This window comes from Amyelois transitella, chromosome 10, assembly GCF_032362555.1.
Source record: "Amyelois transitella isolate CPQ chromosome 10, ilAmyTran1.1, whole genome shotgun sequence".
Classification (NCBI taxonomy): Eukaryota; Metazoa; Arthropoda; class Insecta; order Lepidoptera; family Pyralidae; genus Amyelois; species Amyelois transitella.
This window is the reverse complement of record NC_083513.1, coordinates 10,000,001-10,018,812: the sequence shown is the minus strand read 5'-3', so window position 1 is coordinate 10,018,812 and position 18,812 is coordinate 10,000,001. Positions and strand designations below refer to the sequence as shown.

At 36.4% G+C, this 18,812-nt stretch overlaps 2 protein-coding genes across 2 annotated transcripts in view; one reads left to right on the top strand and one right to left on the bottom strand.

Moving 5' to 3' along the window:
* Positions 1-148: 148 nt before the first annotated feature.
* On the bottom strand, positions 149-3,370 carry LOC106133124 (uncharacterized). The gene has a single exon (XM_013332745.2). The coding sequence runs from the start codon at positions 3,228-3,230 to the stop codon at positions 2,154-2,156; it is 1,077 nt and encodes a 358-aa protein (XP_013188199.1). The 5' UTR covers positions 3,231-3,370; the 3' UTR covers positions 149-2,153.
* A 307-nt stretch (positions 3,371-3,677) lies between these two features.
* LOC106133117 (TELO2-interacting protein 1 homolog) overlaps positions 3,678-18,812 on the top strand; it is an 18,236-nt gene continuing 3,101 nt past the window's right edge. The window contains exons 1-16 of the mRNA XM_060946180.1: positions 3,678-4,049; positions 4,321-4,463; positions 4,878-5,052; positions 5,768-5,948; positions 6,821-6,962; positions 7,502-7,667; positions 8,019-8,218; positions 9,212-9,403; positions 10,124-10,321; positions 10,878-11,045; positions 12,247-12,474; positions 13,593-13,735; positions 14,377-14,472; positions 15,321-15,633; positions 16,840-17,006; positions 18,450-18,580. Coding sequence (XP_060802163.1) covers positions 3,850-4,049; positions 4,321-4,463; positions 4,878-5,052; positions 5,768-5,948; positions 6,821-6,962; positions 7,502-7,667; positions 8,019-8,218; positions 9,212-9,403; positions 10,124-10,321; positions 10,878-11,045; positions 12,247-12,474; positions 13,593-13,735; positions 14,377-14,472; positions 15,321-15,633; positions 16,840-17,006; positions 18,450-18,580 — 2,843 coding nt within the window. The 5' untranslated portion in view covers positions 3,678-3,849. The remainder of the gene's footprint in view (positions 4,050-4,320; positions 4,464-4,877; positions 5,053-5,767; positions 5,949-6,820; positions 6,963-7,501; positions 7,668-8,018; positions 8,219-9,211; positions 9,404-10,123; positions 10,322-10,877; positions 11,046-12,246; positions 12,475-13,592; positions 13,736-14,376; positions 14,473-15,320; positions 15,634-16,839; positions 17,007-18,449; positions 18,581-18,812) is intronic.

Genomic DNA, 18,812 nt, shown 5'->3' with positions numbered 1-18,812 from the left:
CGTTATCTGCCGGCGCCCCGCGACACTAGCTATAACCGCTCATCTTTGCACCCAATTAACGGCTACCTATTTAAAAAAATAATGAGAAGTAATTATTTTAATTAATGCATTTAATGATCTTTGAACTAGGGTATAAAAGAATACTAAGTCTCGATATTGGAAGTTTAATTGCCAACAATCAATAAAATACATTTTTAATAGTGACATATCTAATAATATCTATTTCATAACATTGTAAATAATAATTAATATCTACAAAATGCGACTAGCAACAAAGATGTGTATCATAAAAGCAAAAATAAAGACCTTCAGGAACTACGATTTAGTTTAAACGATAAGATTTATAAGTATACTTACAGAAAATAAAGAAGTTAGTTGTTAAATAAATACATAAGTTTTGGAATACCTTACACATGAAACTACGTGTCATCGGTACATTTTCTTTTAAATTTAAATTAATTTATGTTAAACAATTTATGTGGAAATAAAAATAGTAATATAACCCATCTATTAAGTTTTTGATTAACGGGTATCATTACCGAAACAGTATTCATTCTTCGAAATATAGTTTATCAACTATTTTGTATTTCAGTATATTAAACTGAAATAACAGATCTCTACAAATATGTATTTAACATAAATGCAACAACAATGGATGCAGGCTTTCATATGCTCGAAAACAAGAAAACTCCCAAAAAAATGTCAACATGAACATTTATCTTTCTTTAATTATAGGTTAATAATAAATTTAAATCTAGTTGTTGAAAACTACATGGTTGATAAAGGTAATGGTACTCTCTAATACTCCAATCCAATAATATCAATATATTCTAATAGATCACGGAAGACAAGATAATATTATTAATAGGTAACAATTTTGAAATAAAGACATTGAATTTACAATTTGTTTGCTACGCTTGCTGGAAATCTTTTACATTTTTAACCGATTGTGCCAAAAGTATATACTTACTACTAATACTTTAACTTTGACAAAGTGCCAACCAATAATTAACAACAAACAGATAAAGTATAGGTGATATGATAAAAGCACTTGCAACCAAATACTATCATACTTATTTATAATTTAAGAAAACAAACTTGATATGATAATAAATACACAAACACGCAAATTATGCACAATAACTGGCACTTAAGTTGAACCAAAATGGCGGTGATCTGCAGGTGCTACAATCGTCGCCAATGCATCGCCTTGATTGATACCTACAAATATTATTCTAAACAATTTCAAATATACTATACAGTCACTGGAAGGCTCTATACTAAAAGGCTTTTTAAACATACAAATACCATAATATAAAAAAAAAAACAAAGAAATAAATATATATTGAAAGAAATATTAAAATGTTTTATGTATATTATATTTTTAATAAATATATTTTTGTGTACATAATCAAATTTGCAAATAAACATTTGATTAGTTAATATGGGAAGTAGAAAAATTATATCATTCGGGCAAAAATGTATCCTCAACTGGAACTACCCAAAAATATTAGAAGGTACTTATTTTGTGTAAAACTCATATTGTCATCCCATGTCTGTTTTCTTACACAGATTGCATAGCATCTTAGCATCTCATCAGCGTTAATGACATATCAATGCCATCTTGTGATAACAGGATTGTTTACATTGCTATGACATACATACATAATACATAATGGTGCTAAAAATTAACATGTACACAATTAATTAATAAAACTGCCAAATTGACATTGTTCTGGTATTTTAAAGAAAAAATATTAATAGCCTTTTATAAGGGTAACTATTGTAATTATCTAGTATTACTCATCTAAACATAGGATTTTAAGCATTTCTTCTAATAAGAAATAAACAATATTTCTCTATGTTTGACTTAGACATTATCAGCAGTGATGTGACCCAAAGATGATCCCAAAATATCAACATAAAAGTGTCATAATTCAAATTAACACCTGGTATATTTAAAAACTTGAAGGATTACAGGAATCAGATTTCAACACTACAAATCTGTAATAGCCATATAATGAGATAAGTAATTCCACAATCATTAAACAGTTATCTCAATACATTTAATAAATCATTAACTATATTTAAAAACATTTTCCCACCATATACAAACAATACAATATTGACTAATGCAACTATCAAAGACTGAGTTATATGAGAAATGGCATACTCGTCTCTTTTAACTCTATGGAGCCATTCTTACAGACTATATGCAACTCATTCTGCGGTTCTCCTTCAAACCTAAACCTCTTTGGATGCGAGTCATCCATAAACCTTCCCAACTTCAATATTTTGTCATCTACCTTGATTCTGTCAGCAATCAAATTTGTTGCAGGCAGATTCTTTAATATATCATGTATAAGGAGCTCCACCTTTCCTTTTTCATGAATAAAAATACTGCTCTTGTCTATAAGTTGAGAGGCATGCATAAAGACCTCCCCACTCTTCAATGATGCCTGCAAGCTGCCAGAAAATCCTGTTATGTGCAAATTACCTTGCTGTATGACATCAATCAACACCGATCTGTGTAAATGATCAAGATTAATATTCCCCATCAATGTTGTGAAATGTGATTTGTCACTGTAACACGACTTCACAGCTATAGGACCAGCATGGGTGGTGACGATAAAGGAGTTTGCCATGATATTGTTACAGCAAATACCAGAGTTAAGACCAGTTTTCAAATCAATATTGCTCGCTTGAAGTCTCCCATCAGTGTGGACCTCACCTTCTGTACTCTCCACTTTGATATTCTGAGCTTTCAAATCCGAAACTTTAACTGATCCTTTGTCCGTTTTCACAACAAATTCATCGCCTTCCAATTTCGTTAAAAACACAGATGCCTTGTCTGTCGTCGTGACCTGAACGTTGAGCTGATACGGCACTCTTATTAAACACACGTCGTTTCGATCTGACGACGTGTTCTTGTTGATCAACTCCAGTCGCTTAGACGTCTGTTTGACTTGGAAATCGCTGGTTTCCTTCCCCAGACTATACAATTCCATAACAAGTTTATTATGAGCTTTCATGTCATTTACGTCAATCGGTTGCACTTTCACATGTATGGGGCTCTCGATGAATATACTTGTGTTGTTATCTATAGTCTTCTCCACAGTCCTGACCACGTTCAAGTTCTTCAAATCGGGCAAGTTGCTGAAGTCGACAACAGTTAACCTCAAAATCTTGAGGCACTTATGTAAGACCCGCTGCCCTCCCAAGGAGAACATTTTGGCGTATTTTTATGAACTAATTACATAAAAAAACATATAATATTGTAATCAAATTACTTTTTCTCATTCTTCTCATGGTGAGAAAAATGACAAATCTCAAACATCTGACTTTGACAATTCCTTTTCTAAATAATTCGATACCTATTACGTATACGCAAACATTATTAAATTTGTTTTGAATAAATTTAATTATTAAATATGAAAGTTACACTAGAAATGTAAATATCTTCAAGCTAATTATATATAATCAAAACCTTCTTAAAATGTAAACAAAATAATTTAAATTATTAATGCTAATATTGAACAACGATACAAAAACACACAAGGCACCAGCAACACAGACACTATTTTTGTTTCTCTGAATCGTAACACTTTCTACGTTACCCAAATATCAATGCCAACAAATAACTGACTGTCAGTGTCAGAATCAGAACTTCAGTCACTCACAGTCAGATCAGATCCAATCCAAGCCAGTGCACAAATTGTAATTAATTCTGAAGTTAATATAAATTTAATTTATTTTATTTTATAATAAAAACAGTCTACTTTTGATAACCTCTGTTTGAAGATTAAATTCATGACATATTATTAAAAATTATCAAAACACGAGATAAATATGTTTAAAATGAAGGCCTCTATAAAAGGGGCATTTGCGAATATAAAGCCAGTGTGCGATGAGGTGATGGTGTGCCCATCACCTGAATCCATAGCAGCCTACACGGCAAGTGTATCGCAGCTGAAGAAGGAGGTGGTGCAAGAACTTCAACAATACCTACTGTTCCCTTTCATCACTCACATTCATTCCACAGAAATTGAGTATGTTCTTTAGTGTTATTTATTAATTCTACCTAGATAAGATGGAATATCATCTTATGTGTATATTAAACTTTCTTGACTTGGTAAAGTTCTGTACTATAATATCTACATTCCTATAATAGTCATGAACATAAATTATAGATAAACACAACTACCTTCAAATGAAAATATTACAGGAAGTGTGATTTTATACACAAAATGTACAATTGTTTGTTTATTTTTGTTGTTGAATATTGATGTTAAAAAAATTAATATTTTCATAATTTTTCAGAAAAAAGTATGATTTACAATGCCTCATAGTAGATGCCATGAGAGCAGTATTGGAACGTGTCACAGTGAACAGCTTCGACATGTGCATGAAGATTGAGACGGGACTCGTACAACTTGTGTTTGATAACTCCAAGCCAGGAATGGGTAAGATTTAACCACAGATTAATCCAATGGATTTAGCATCTTTCAATACTTACATGCAACAACAGTTCACCAGACTAATAGGAAGTGCGGGAGGTCAGGAGCGGTAGCTAGTGCTATGACATTGAATGAAAATACTAAAATTGTATTGACATTTCTTAATATTTATAGTATTATCAAACACCCAATAATGGAACATAATTTTAACCAACTTCCTTAAATAAGCGGTTCTCAACTCAATCTTTTTGTAAACTCCATTTTGTGAATAGGTATCCTATGTGTTAAAATAATTAATTAGGGTGACTTATTGTGGAACGTTTTCACCTTTTTAAGACTATGTGCCTACATGCCTACATATGTATAATAGAGTGACTGTATGTATGTATGTATAAGGATAAATTTTAATTACATTTCCAGTTTCTGATGCGCCTGAGGAGTTGAAACACAGCGTAATGCAGACTCTCACAGTGCTCCTGCTGAATCTAGACAAACCTTTCCGAGATAAACTGTACAAGACGCAAGTGCCGATGTTAGCGCAAATCATGTTTGTCTCTGTTCATATCGCCAAGCTTGAGAAACTGAGGGCATTAAGGTAATAATATTTATTGAAAAAAAAAAAAAAATTAAAAATATTTTATTTGTAGATCAAGTACAATTTAAGTAACATAGGATAATGATGACATCTGCAGAAGTTATGAAAATGTGTCGCAGATGTCAACCATACCTCCAGAAAATATTTATTAATTGAATACAATTTTAAAACAAAAGGTTAAGTTTAGCTTAGGGATATAGCAAGAGCGAGTTGAAGATGCAATTACTATAATCCTGATAAATTCAGATCATCTGTTAGCTTTTTTTTTACATCTAATTTCTGTCTTGTTTTTTTCAATATTGCCTTGGAGTACTCCAGTTTATTAAAGATAACACAACTTATACCTCTTTGTCTCTTTTGATTTGATTGTGCAAAGTGCCTGTATAATACATACATATACATATGGTCACGTCCACATCCTTTGCAGGGCAGACAGAGCCAACAGTCTTGAAAAGTCTGAATGGCCACGTTCAGCTATTTGGCTTAATGATAGAATTGAGATTCAAATAGTGACAGTTTGCTAGCCCATCGCCTAAAAAAGAATCCTAAGTTTGTAAGCCTATCCTTTAGTCACCTTCTACGTCATCTATGGGAAATGGATGGATGTATAATAACACATAGGAACATAATTGTATTACCTTGTCATAACTTTTGTATTTATGTGGAGAATATAAATGAAAATTTCTAAAGGAGTTTGTTAATAATGAAATGTCAGGCTGTCAGCGATCAACTGCCTGAGCGCGCACACGGGCACGCATGCGCAGCTGTCGAGCGCGCCGTGCCCGCCGGAGGAGGGGGCGCTAGTGTCGATGCTGGCCGCCATCTTGCCGGGCGTGCTCGCCGCGCTGCAGGACGTCGCCACTGCTCTCAACAACCCGGGGCACGCTGTTGTTGTGGTATACTTATATTCTTCTTTATATTGTGAAGTTGATGTTGTTGAACCAAATGCTGCAGTGCAGTTTGTTACCGCTTCTTCTGCACTGATGCCTTGGAAGCGGCAGTAAACTTAGTTTTAAGTAATTCATTTGACGTCAATCAATGTTGTTAAACCATATGTTTTGACAATTATTAAGCGATAGGAAGTATCCTACAATAATGAATAAAAATTTTGAATTTATACTAATAGTGCCGTGTGGTTCCCGGCAACAATACAAAAAGAATAGGACCACTCATCTCTTTCCCATGCACGTCGTAAAAGACAACTATGGGATGGCCTTATAAACTTGGGATTCTTCTTGTAAGCGATGGGTTAGCAACCTGTCACTATTTGAACCTCAATTCCATCATAAAACCAAACAGCTGAACCTGGCCTATCAGTCTTTTCAAGACTGTTGGCTCTGTCTAACCCCCAAGAAGTTTAGACGTCATTATGCTTAGGTATGTACATATGTAACATAATTACATCAGTAAAGTTCCATAAGTGAGCTGCCCCTACTTATTTCATCCAGTTGATTTTTGAATTTTTGCAAATACAAATATAATACAAGGCTTTAAGTGGATTGGTACTACACTGATTTAAATATTATAATACAATGAATACAAAATAGTTAGACTTTCACAAATGGAAATATTAATAAGTAGACAGATACCCTATGTTAATTCTGGTGATACTTGTAAAGTATATTTTGAATTGGTTCACGATTATAAGGGTTAAAACAAAACTAAAAATATGGTACCAGAGACATCTATAACTCACATTCTGAAACTTTGACAACATTATTTGTTACAACTTTAAGAACGACGCACAATAACTTCAGATTAATTTCAGGCCGCGATTAATGCAATCCACCGCATTCTCTGTACGGTGATGCATGAAAAGCATCTGAAGAAGAAAACCGACATCACAGTTGAGGACATTGCCAAGATGGTGCGGGAGAAAGCCACGGTGACAGATACAGAAGTAAGCAGGGGTAATTAGTAATTTTAGAGAATTTTGTTACATTAATTTAACTTACTGGTCAATTTGGTACTGGACAGCTTTTTTGTTAAGTTTGTATGTCCGATTTAAGGAAATTGAAAAGCTTATTAGTTTAGAAAAAAAAAATTGCTTTATGAATGCATATTTAATCAATACTGTCGATGTTAAGAGCTAATTGTTGACAATTAAACAAACAGTTTACCATTAATAATACTCAACAAGCTTTCTTTCAAACTTCGATTCCGTGAGATTTCCCAAAAGAAAGTAAATTTTTAGTTTTGTTTGCAAACAAAGATACAAATAATTTCTCTTCATTATTATAGTATGTATTTCTTTTTACTATATGAAATGGGTAGGACTGTAAACAATGTAGGTTACTTTTGTGTGAGTACAGGTAATTAAGAAACACTCATAAGGACTTAGCATGTTTTTGTAACAAAACAATATGACAGCAATATTTTCTTGACAACTACTTGTATGTACCTATGAAAATGGCTGACATGAAAAAATTAATTATGATTCTTTTTTCAGATAATTTAAAAGACTTGCCGAAATGTTCGCCAGAATGGTACGAAATGGCGGGGAAGAAGTTGGTGATGATCACAACTAGCTTAGCGTCGCTCCGCACGCATGAGCACTGGCGAGTCAGGAAGGAGTTGGCTATCTACTGCTATAGGCTCCTCACAGAGTGTCACACGTATGATTATTATGCTATCTCCCTCTCTCTTATTTGAGTGTTCCCGTTTTCACTACAAGGGCTGCCTTTCGAATTTTACCTCTCGCACTTTGTTCAGTCTTTGGTGTCCTCAGTTTTAAGTCCGCTCGCATATCATCTTTTTAGGTCTTGGCTTAAAAGTTTAACATTGAATTGGTTGAATAGCCAATCTGACGAAACACATTTGTGTCTAATATCTGTGTCAATATCAAACCACTCAGGGTACGCCTCTTTTTCGGAGGGATAGGAGACGTCTTTCCACTAGCCATGATACCTGCATACTGCTTTCGTTTCATCTAATTACTTCTTATATTTGAATATTTTATTTTTCAGATCCATGTTGCCCTCAGTGCCAATGGCGCTGGACATCCTCATATCTCTGGCCAAGGACGAGTACCCAGAAGTTGCAGAATATTGTACCAACTCAGTGAATGCGTACTTTAGAACTCCGAATAAACTTACAGCGATGGACGGCCTATCTAAGAATCTGATGACAGCGTTAGCAAACTTGCCTAGAATTATTAATAATATTGGTAAGTCTATTCCGTCAATGGCTGAATCATTTAAGAAGATAGATAGATAAATAAGAGCGTCAGTGGTCAAATCGATAAGGTGCCCGGTTAAAATGCGTGCGTCGCAAAAAAGGCACAGGTTCGAATCCCACCTCGGCCATGTACTAATGAATATTTTCAAAGTTATAAAGTTAGTATTCAAACTAATATTAATGTATATTTTAATTATTTATTTAGTTTGAATACTAACTGATGCTTTTACGGTGAAGGAAAACTTCGTAAGAAAACCTGCACATTCGTGCAACTAGATGTTTAACGATGATCGATCCAATGCGGGGCCAGGTTGCACTGCAAAGGTTTTGGAGGTAAGGTGGAAGTCGCTTCGTGTAAAAACCTGACTCACCCAATCAAGGATCCATGGTCAAAGGCATACCCCAGGCTCCTCGCCATAGTGGTGAGGATGCAACTGGGACTGAAGTAAGAAGGAAGATAAATGAATTAATTTGAATTGCTACACATACCAATGAATTAATAAAAACCACAAAATCTTAAGTTTATACAAAATTTAAAACTTATCATTGGTGTGCTCAAAATGGCTATAACTCAGCGTTTTTGTAAACCTGCGACAAAAACACTGATTTTCAGGCTTGCCTAAAGCCTTTTTTTAATCTTGGACTCTTTTAAGCAGTTCTTCCAATTGTGTTTTTTTTTTTATCAATTTAATTTACCTGAAAACCGTGCCGTGTTTCGTGTGGTTCCTGGCATCAATAGAAAGAAGATTAGGACCACTCCATCTCTTTCCCATGAATGTCGTAAAAGGCGACCAAGGGATATGTACTTGGGATTCCTCTTTTAGGCGATGGGCTAGCAACCTGTCCCTATTTGAATCTCAATTCTATCATTAAGCCAAACAGTTGAACGTTGCCTTTCAGTTTTTTGGTGACTATTGGGTCTGTCTACTCCGCAAGGGATATATACGTGATTGTAGGTTATGTTATGTTATTTTATTTACAGACTCAAGCAGAAAGCTGTCGGCGCTAAATCTTCTCCATGGTTATATTCAAGTGATGGCGGATGGTTCCCGCCCTCAACAATTGACTACGGCATTGAGTGTTCAAGTCAATATGCAGAGTTTATGTAGTGCACTGGTAGAGGCCGCCACTGTGCAGACTGATTTGAACCTGTTGTCACAGTATACTGTCAAAGGTACGGTTATTATATTTATCATTTTTGTTTATATGGACGATATGTTGATGCTCGGTTGAGCATTTTAATCATTTTATTTTTTCGCAAGTCAAACAAATTCGCGACTAATGTCAAACAAATTTAAACAAATTGACGGCATCTATGGCGCAGCGGTAGTACGCTTGTCTGTGACACCGGAGGTCCCGGGTTCGAATCCCTGCCAGGGCATAATGAGAAAATAACTTTTTCTGATTGGCCTGGGTCTTTGATGTTTATCTATATAAGTATTTATTATAAAAATATAGTATCGTTTAGTTAGTAACTCGTAACACAAGTCTCGAACTTACTTCGAGGCTAACTCAATCAGTGTAATTTGTCCTGTATATATTTATTTATAATTATTTATTAATGAACTTTAATATCTATCTTACCTGTCACATAAAGGCAATTTCTCTCTGAATCTGACTACCTCCTTCATTGATTTATTAAGGAATGAATTTATTGATGGTGTGGTTCCCGGCACCAAAAAAGAATATGACCACTCCAAGGGATCCCTTATAATTTAGGGATATTTCTTTTAGACGACGGGCTAGCAATATCTATCACAATTATTTAGAATCTTAATTCTTTTGGCTTAATGAGCCAAACAGCTGAACGTGGCCTATCAGTTTTTTCAAGACGATTGACTCTGTCTACACCGCAAGGGCGTGATTATATGTATGTATGAATGTATTGTTCCAGGAAACCCCCCTCCCCCCCACAACTCCCCCTGGCTGAACCCCCGCCACCTCGACCCCACTTGCGAGCAAGCGCTGAGAGACATCTGTCGGTGTCTGTCGGAAGTGGAATGCGCGGAATTGATACTAGACAATATGCTGGATTTGTTTCACGCGCAGAGGAAGTGCGAACATGTGGCGCTGATGAATTGGATGATTACTGGTAAGTTTTTAACTTATTTATGCATTAATTTTTTAATATTAAAAATGCGAAAGTGAGTTAATTTGTTGTTTTTTACTACTTACTTTTTCTACTATGGTGATATTTCACCATAGTAGAAATGTCACGAACCGCCGAGCTTGCATGAAGACAGTTACGAACGTGGATGAAGCGAAAAAAGTATGCAGAGATCATGGCAAGTGGAAAGATGTAGTCTCTGGGAAAAAGGCGTGATTATTTATGTATGTATGTTTTCCAGACTTCGAAATATCAATTAATAGAATAGAATAGATTTATTTTCAAAATGGATACAAGGTATAACTAATTAACGTCACATCACTTAAATCTAATTAGGTATAACTACTACCGCTTCCAATGCGCATGTGTAGAAGAAGCGGCGGAACAAACTACACTGCAGCATTTTAATCGGACGTCAATATACAAATATAGATCTCTTAAATCTAAATGATGGACTAATGCACATTGTCTACATTAAAAAACATGAATGAATGTAGAACTAGTTATTTCTATACGAATATTTCGTAATGAATTGTTTTAGGTGTCAACACACCGGTGAGCCTGTCCCGCCGCGTGCTGGACGCGTACCTGTCGCCGGAGCTGTGGTCGCTGCCGCTGCAGGTGGTGTGCGAGGAGCACACGGCTCCCGGCGGCACGTACGACATCAGGGTGTACAATTCCAGGTCCTGGCACAAAGACAGCGTGCCTGGTGAGTTTTTCATTGTTATACCTGTCTTCTTATATATAAAAATGAATCGCTAAATGTGTTGGTAAGCGCATAACTCAAGAACGCGTGGACCAATTTGGCCAATTCTTTTTTTTAATATTCGTCGAAGCTCAAGGATAGTTTTTACGGCGAAAAAATATCAAATAATTGCCTGAAAAACCTTAAAAACAGTCCTTTTCTTTATCCCATACAAACGTTTTCTAACTAATACGTACAGTCAATTTGAGCTTTATTGCTAATGTATAAAGTTCACTGTTGTCTAAGCAATGTAGGTCTAATAGATGGGAACAAAAAACCGTCATATTACAAATCTTTTTGACAGAACGAAGTCTGTCGGGTCCGCTAGTAGGTAAATAAAACGCCGAGCTTGTATGAAGAGAGTTATGAATGTGGATGAAGCGAAGGAAGTATGCAGAGATCGTGGCAAGTGGAAAGTGGTAGTCTCTGCCTACCTGTCCGGGAAAAAGGCGTGATTTTATGTATGTATGTATGTACATATATAGGTAAATACATTAATATGTATGTAAATGTTGACAAATCTCTTGTACAATAGTTTGTTGTGCTGAATTAAAAAAATATTAACTTTTGTGAATAGAGAACCGCCTACTACTTTTTTGATGTCGGTAAAAAGTTTCTAAAACTTTCTCCTAAGTGTAACAAACACTTTTCTGAGAACCGCATCTAAATCGGTTCAGCGAAACGCGAGATAATCCCGGTCAAACATATATAAACTGCTGAAACAGAAAATCACCCATTTTTAGGGCGATTTTTATAATATAATGAATCTTATTTTCCGAAACGGCTGAAATTAGATCTCACAATTTACTCTAAGATACTATAATACTCCACACCAAATTATCAAGAATCAAAATAAAACTGACACCAATGACATAAATCATTTCATGATTTATATTCAAACATGATTTCAATGTTTCATGATATTTAACTTACTATGTTATTACAATTTCAATTTGCCGTGTGGTTCCCGGCATCAATACAAAAAAGAATAGGACCACTCCATCTCGTTCCCATGGATGTCGTAAAAGGCGACTAAGGGATAGGCTTACAAACTTGGGATTATTTTTAGGCGATGGGCTAGCAACCTGTTCTTTTCAAGACTGTTGGCTCTGTCTACCCCGCAAGGGATAAAGACGTAACCATATGTATGTATGTACAATTTCAGGTCTATACGAAGGTGCGGTCGAGATGCGCTACACGGGCGTCAGCTACGACACGCCGCGCTCGCAGCCCGCACGCGACCCCAACTCCTGCGCAACTCTGAAAGAAGCTCAGAACAATGTGGCGTTGACTTGTTTGATCACAGAGGGCGTTGGCATCGCCGCTAGAAGACTCGGCCAGGAATTCCAACCGTATTTGATGAAAACGTTGTGTCCCTTACTGGAAAGAGCTGGTGAGTAATATGACTGTTTTTAATCTTCTTCCTCTTGGCTTTGTCCCGGTTGCATCCTCATATCTGGAGAGGAGCCTGGGGTATGCTCTTGACCATGAATCCTAGATTGGGTGAGTCAGGTTTTTACAAGAAGCGACTTATTCGCAGAACCTATACGCCGAGATATTGGCGTATTTTAATGAAGATCCCCATCAGATTACGAATGATACTGCTCGGAGGTTTAACGTAAGCCAGACTTGCACAAGGAAAATAGTGATTTCAGATTGTACCCTACACCCTTATCACTACAATATGTTATACTAGAGGCCGCCCGCGACTTCGTCCGCATGGAAACCCTATCAATCCCGCGGGAACTCTGGGATAAAAAGTAGCCTATGTGTTATTCTGGGTCTTCAGCTACCTACATACCAAACTTCATGGTAATCGGTTCAGTAGTTTTTGCGTGAAAGAGTAACAAACATCCATACATCCATACAAACTTTCGCCTTTATAATAATAGTATGATATGTTATTTTTGTAATAAAATTTTAACGAGGTAAATTTGCTTTGAAGTTTACATCAATTATCTGATCAGCTGTCAACTCTATTGAAGGAGTACGAATAACAGGCACTGGTGAATCACGCGCAAGTAAGAGCGAGAGAGAACGATTAACGTATAAAAGTGATACTAAAATGTTTTTGACAGTTTTATTCAAAATTTAGAATTTAAACAAAAATTATAACTCGTTTACTAATGAGTAATTTTGATTAATGATTACAAAGATATAATTAACAAGCGTTTATTTTATTCAATGTTTGTGTACTGATTAAAAACTAAATGGATTTATGTCAGAATATCAAATTGTTCAGCCGTGTGGTTCCCGGCACTTATAAAAAAAATAGGACCACTCCATCACGTTCCCATGGATGTCGTTTAAGGCGACTAAGGGATAGGCTTATAAACTTGCGATTCTTCATTTAGGCGATGGGCTAGCAACCTGTCACTGTTTGAATCTCAATTCTATCATCAAACCAAACAGCTGAACGTGGCCTATCAGTCTTTTCAAGACTGTCGGCTCTGTCTGCCCCGCAAAGGATATAAACGTGATTATATGTATGTATGTATCAAATTGTTTCAGGCAGTAAATACGGAATGGTCTACCTGGCGGGCCTGAAGGCCATCAACGATGTTGCCATAGCCATGTCATACGGGAGCGTGGCGCATCTCATCCGACAGAACGCGGACTATTTCACCAGCCAGATCTCGACCAAGCTGAAGAGGGTAAAATTTAAGTTGTATCTAAACACTAGGTGTTACACGCGGCTCCGCTTGCGTGTAGGCCGCTTTGCGCGTAACCTGTGTATGAACATGAATTTCGTACAAACTTTCAGATTGTTGATAAAAAAAAAATCATTAAAACTCCATGCTCGGTGGACGTTTCAAATACCATAAAAAATAAAAAACATCAAAAACCACCAAAATACAAATGGTAAAGGCTAAAAAACTGTCCACTTACTTGAACCGATCGCTCGCCAACTGAGCAATTAGTGGAGTAGTTATGTTGCTGAAATTATCGATCTCCAGCGACCATTTTATATTTTGGATGATAATATGAGAAAAAAATGAATTTTCCTCGATGTAGCCCATTTAAATCGATTTCTCATTTCCAATCGCCACCTAAATTTCAAATTACAACGAAATCGTTAGAGCCGTTTCCGAGAACGAGAGTTATATATATTTATGTACATACATACATATATAATTACTAACAAAATTTCATACAATTATCACTTATTAACTTAAATCGAATTATTTCTACTACCGCTTCCAAAGCGCGTGTGTAGAAGAAGCGGCGGACCAAACTGCACTGCAGCATTTTCACCGGACGTCAACAGTGAAGGATTAAAATGATTTTGTTGTAGGCGTGGAACAACGAGTCAGCGTTGCTGATTCTGACTGTCGTCATGGAGTACAGTGACTCCAATGTACTGGACTGCCTGTACGGGATCGTTGAAGATGTAAGTTTTTACATACATACATAAAATCACGCCTCTTTCCCGGAGGGGTAGGCAGAGACTACATCTTTCCACTTGCCACGATCTCTGCATACTTCCTTCGCTTCATCCACATTCATAACTCTCTTAATGCAAGCTCGGCGGTTTCGGGTACCAAGACGTCCTTAATTTGATCAAGATACGTTCGTCTAGGTCTTCCCACTCCGACCTTTCCCTCCACACTCACCTTGTATATCTGCTTAGTCAACCTGTTTTCATTCATCCTCTCCACATGACCGAACCATCTCAACATACCCTTTTCTATTCCTGTAACTACATCTTCTTTCACATCACAACATTCCCTTATCACGCTGTTCCTTATCCGGTCACTCAATTTCACACCCATCATACTCATTAACGCTCTCATTTCCACTGCATTTATTCTGCTTTCGTGCTTCTTATTTAATGTGTATTTTTCAGTATGCATGTGCACCTTATCGCACCACCAACTTAAAGTTTTTTCTTATTGGTCAGCTGGTTGACTGTTGGCTCTGTCTATCCCGCAAGGGATGTAGACGTGACAATATGTATGTATGAAGTGGTCCTATTCTTTTTCTGTTAGTGCCGGAAACCACACGGCACTTCCCAAGTATACCTTAGAAACATACATAATATGTACATTACATATGCAGTATACATACATACATAAAATCACGCCTCTTTCCCGGAGGGGTAGGCAGAGACTACCTCTTAACACTTGCCACGATCTCTGCATACTTCCTTCGCTTCATCCACATTCATAACTCTCTTCATGCAAGCTCGACGGTTTCGGGTACTTTTGACCATATTCAGTATGTTTAACATTATTACAGGTGTTAGTTCAAAGCTGTGATAAATACTATGAGATGAATCTCGAATTATATTTGAAAGTGTTCGTGACCTTTATGGAATGCATCCTTCGCTGGTTTCCTGTAGAGGAGGTAAATGAACATACATGCACAAAAACAGAAATAGATTTATTTGGAGGTCTCTCAGAGTATATACAAGGTATCGAGGAGGCAGAAAGATTAATGAATAGTGATGAATTTGAAAGAAGCCCCGGTCAGAGTGTAGAAGAGATGTACAGAGAAGATTTACAGAAGAATGATGAGGAGGATATTTTAGACTATGACGATACAGTCACTGGTAAGTTTATCTTATTGTTAATAATAAATGGAAAATATTAACCTGTCACTATTTGAATCTCAATTGTTATTGTTGTTGTTGCAATTAAGCCAAACAGCTGAATGTGGTCAGTGTTTTCAAGACTGTTGGCTCTGTCTACCCCGCAAGAAATATAGACGTGATTATATGTAGGTATGTATGTAAGTATGCATGTATAAAAAGTAGTAAAAGTATATAAGCCTATCCTATGTATGTAAGTATGCATGTATAAAAAGTAGTAAAAGTATATAAGCCTATCCCTTAGTTGCCTTTTACGACATCCATGGGAACGAGATGCAGTGGACCTATTTTTTTTTTATTGGTGCTCGGAACCACAAGGCTCTTTGATTTTTATTATAACTGTGTGTACGCTCTGTCTACCCCGCAAGGTATAAAGATAAGTGATTATAATTATATACGTAATAACCCCAAATATATATAGTTCAGGTCAAGAGTACCCGAAACCGATGAGTTTGCATGAAGAGAGTTATGAATGTGGATGAAGCGAAAGAAGTGTGCAGGGATCGTGACAAGCGGAAAGACGTTGTCTCTGCCCACCCCTCCGGAAAACAGGCGTGATTAATGTATGTTTATATATATATGTATGTATAGAATAGAAAAGAATAATTTATTTACATGATTCACATAGTTTTTACATATAAATCAACCTGCATGCAGGCGCGCAAATATTAATGATAGCTATAAACTCAATATTAGGATTACATTTGTAATTTTTCTAATACATTTTTAAGTAAATCATAAGTAAATAGTTCAATTCAATGTTTATCGTCCATATACTCTTTAATGCTATAAAATCGTTTTCCAGTGCCGTGTGGTTCCTGGCACCAATACAAAAAAGAATAGGACCACTCCATCTCTTTCCCATGGATGTCGTAAAAGGCGACTAAGGGATAGGCTTACAAACTTGGGATTCTTTTTTAGGCGATGGGCTAGCAACCTGTCACTATTTGAATCTCAATTCTATCATTAAGGCAAACAGCTGAGCGAACCTATCAGTCCTTTCAAGACTGTCGGCTCTGTCCACCCCGCAAGGGATATAGACGTGAACATATGTATGTAATCGTTTTCCATTCAACCATTCCGTCAATTCTTTTTTAAATTTCTTTTTGTCCAACAATTTTATTTTATTTGGTAGCTTTCTATGTAATAACCCCACGAACATTACAGTGGAGAAACCGCCGCTGCCCCAGCACGTTAGAGTAACTATAACAGTCATAAAACGATGCGTCAACTTCGTCACGTCTCGGCGTCTGCTCCAGGCCCTACTGGCTATGCGTGTGTTGTCCCTGGCGTTCCCTGTTTTGGGACCTTATGAAGACGAGCTCCTACCGCTGGTGAGTATTGTATGTTTGTTTGTTTGTACTCTTTATTGCACATAAAAATAAATATAACAAAATCAGAACAGTCATTGAATATAAAAGAATATGTACAATGGCGGACTTATCCAAATCGGGATTTCTTCCAGTCAACCAAAATATATGTTAATTGGCTTTCGTTGTGTGTATTATGTGCCCCACGTGAGAGACTTAAAATATTCTTGTGTGCAAATAAATCTATACTTCATCACTACTTAGTATAAAACAAAGTCGCTATTTTAGTCTGTTTGTCTGTATGCTTAAATCTTTAAAATTACGCAACGGATTTTGATGCGGTTTTTTGTAACAGGTAGAGTGATTCAAGAGGAAGGTTTTTATGTATAATTTTTTCCGAATTTTGCACCCGTGCGAAGCCGGGGCGGGTCGCTAGTAATATTATAAAGCTGAAGAGTTTGTTTGTTTGAACGCGCTAATCTCAGGAACTACTGGTTCGAATTGAAAAATTATTTTTGCGTTGAGTAGACCATTTATCGAGGCTTTAGGGTGAATAACATCACGCTGCAATTATAAGGAGCGAAGAAATAATGGAAAAAGTGAAAAAAAACGGGGTATTATTCATCCTTGAGGGTTTCAATGTTGCCCAAAATAACTATCCCACGTGGACGAAGTCGCGGGCACAGTAATAATTATTATCATTTATTTCATGACATTTTGTACATTTCAGTTCTAACTACATACTACAATAGTCACTTTTTATTAATGGGTAAAACGTGAACCCCTTATAGCAATTCAATCATACAGCTGATCGTGGCCGTTCAGTCTTTTTAAGTCTATTGGGTCTGGCTACCCCGCAAGGGATATAGACGTGATTAAATGTTATGTTTATTTTTTACAGTGTCCATTGTCAACACAATAAAATTGAGCATTCTGTGCAAAATCCGTTATTGCTTGGCTTAATGATAGAATTGAGTTTCAAACAGTGACAGGTTGCTAGGCCATCCCCTAAAAAATCCCAATTATAAGCCTATCCCTTAGTCGCCTTTTACGACATTAATGGGAAAGAGATGGAGTGGTCTTATTCTTATTTCTATCGGTGCCACACGGCAAGAAATAATTAATAAGATTACATTATTTTAACACATACATATCGTCACGTCTATATCCCTTGCGCGGTAGACAGAGCCAATAATCTTAAAAAGATTGAATAGCCATGTTCATTGTTCAGCTATTTGGCTTAATGACAGAATTGAGATTCAAATAGTGACAGGTTGCTAGCCCATCGCCTAAAAAAGAAACCCAAGTTTGTAAGCCTATCCCTTGGTCGCCTTTTACAACATTCATGGAAAAGAGATGGAGTGGTCTTATTCTTATTTCTATCGGTGCCGTGTACCACACGACAAAAAATCATTAATTACTCGTAGATTACATTATTTTAATGTATTATTTATCATAATTTCACAGGTACATCAGTCGTGGGCCCCGCTGGTGACTGTGATGGAAACCGGCATTGAATTGGCTTTGAGGCGCGCGGTCCACTTGATGCTGGTTCTGGCGTCTCTCTCCAAGGACTTCATACTGAGCAGAGCGGAAAAGTTAGTGTAGTAAATGTTAATAACCAGCGTTAAAGTTAGTGTAGTGAATGTTGATAACCAGCGTTAAAGTTAGTGTAGTAAATGTTGATAACCAGCGTTAAAGTTAGTGTAGTAAATGTTAATAACCAGCGTTAAAGTTAGTGTAGTAAATGTTGATAACCAGCGTTAAAGTTAGTGTAGTAAATGTTGATAACCAGCGTTAAAGTTAGTGTAGTGAATGTTGATAACCAGC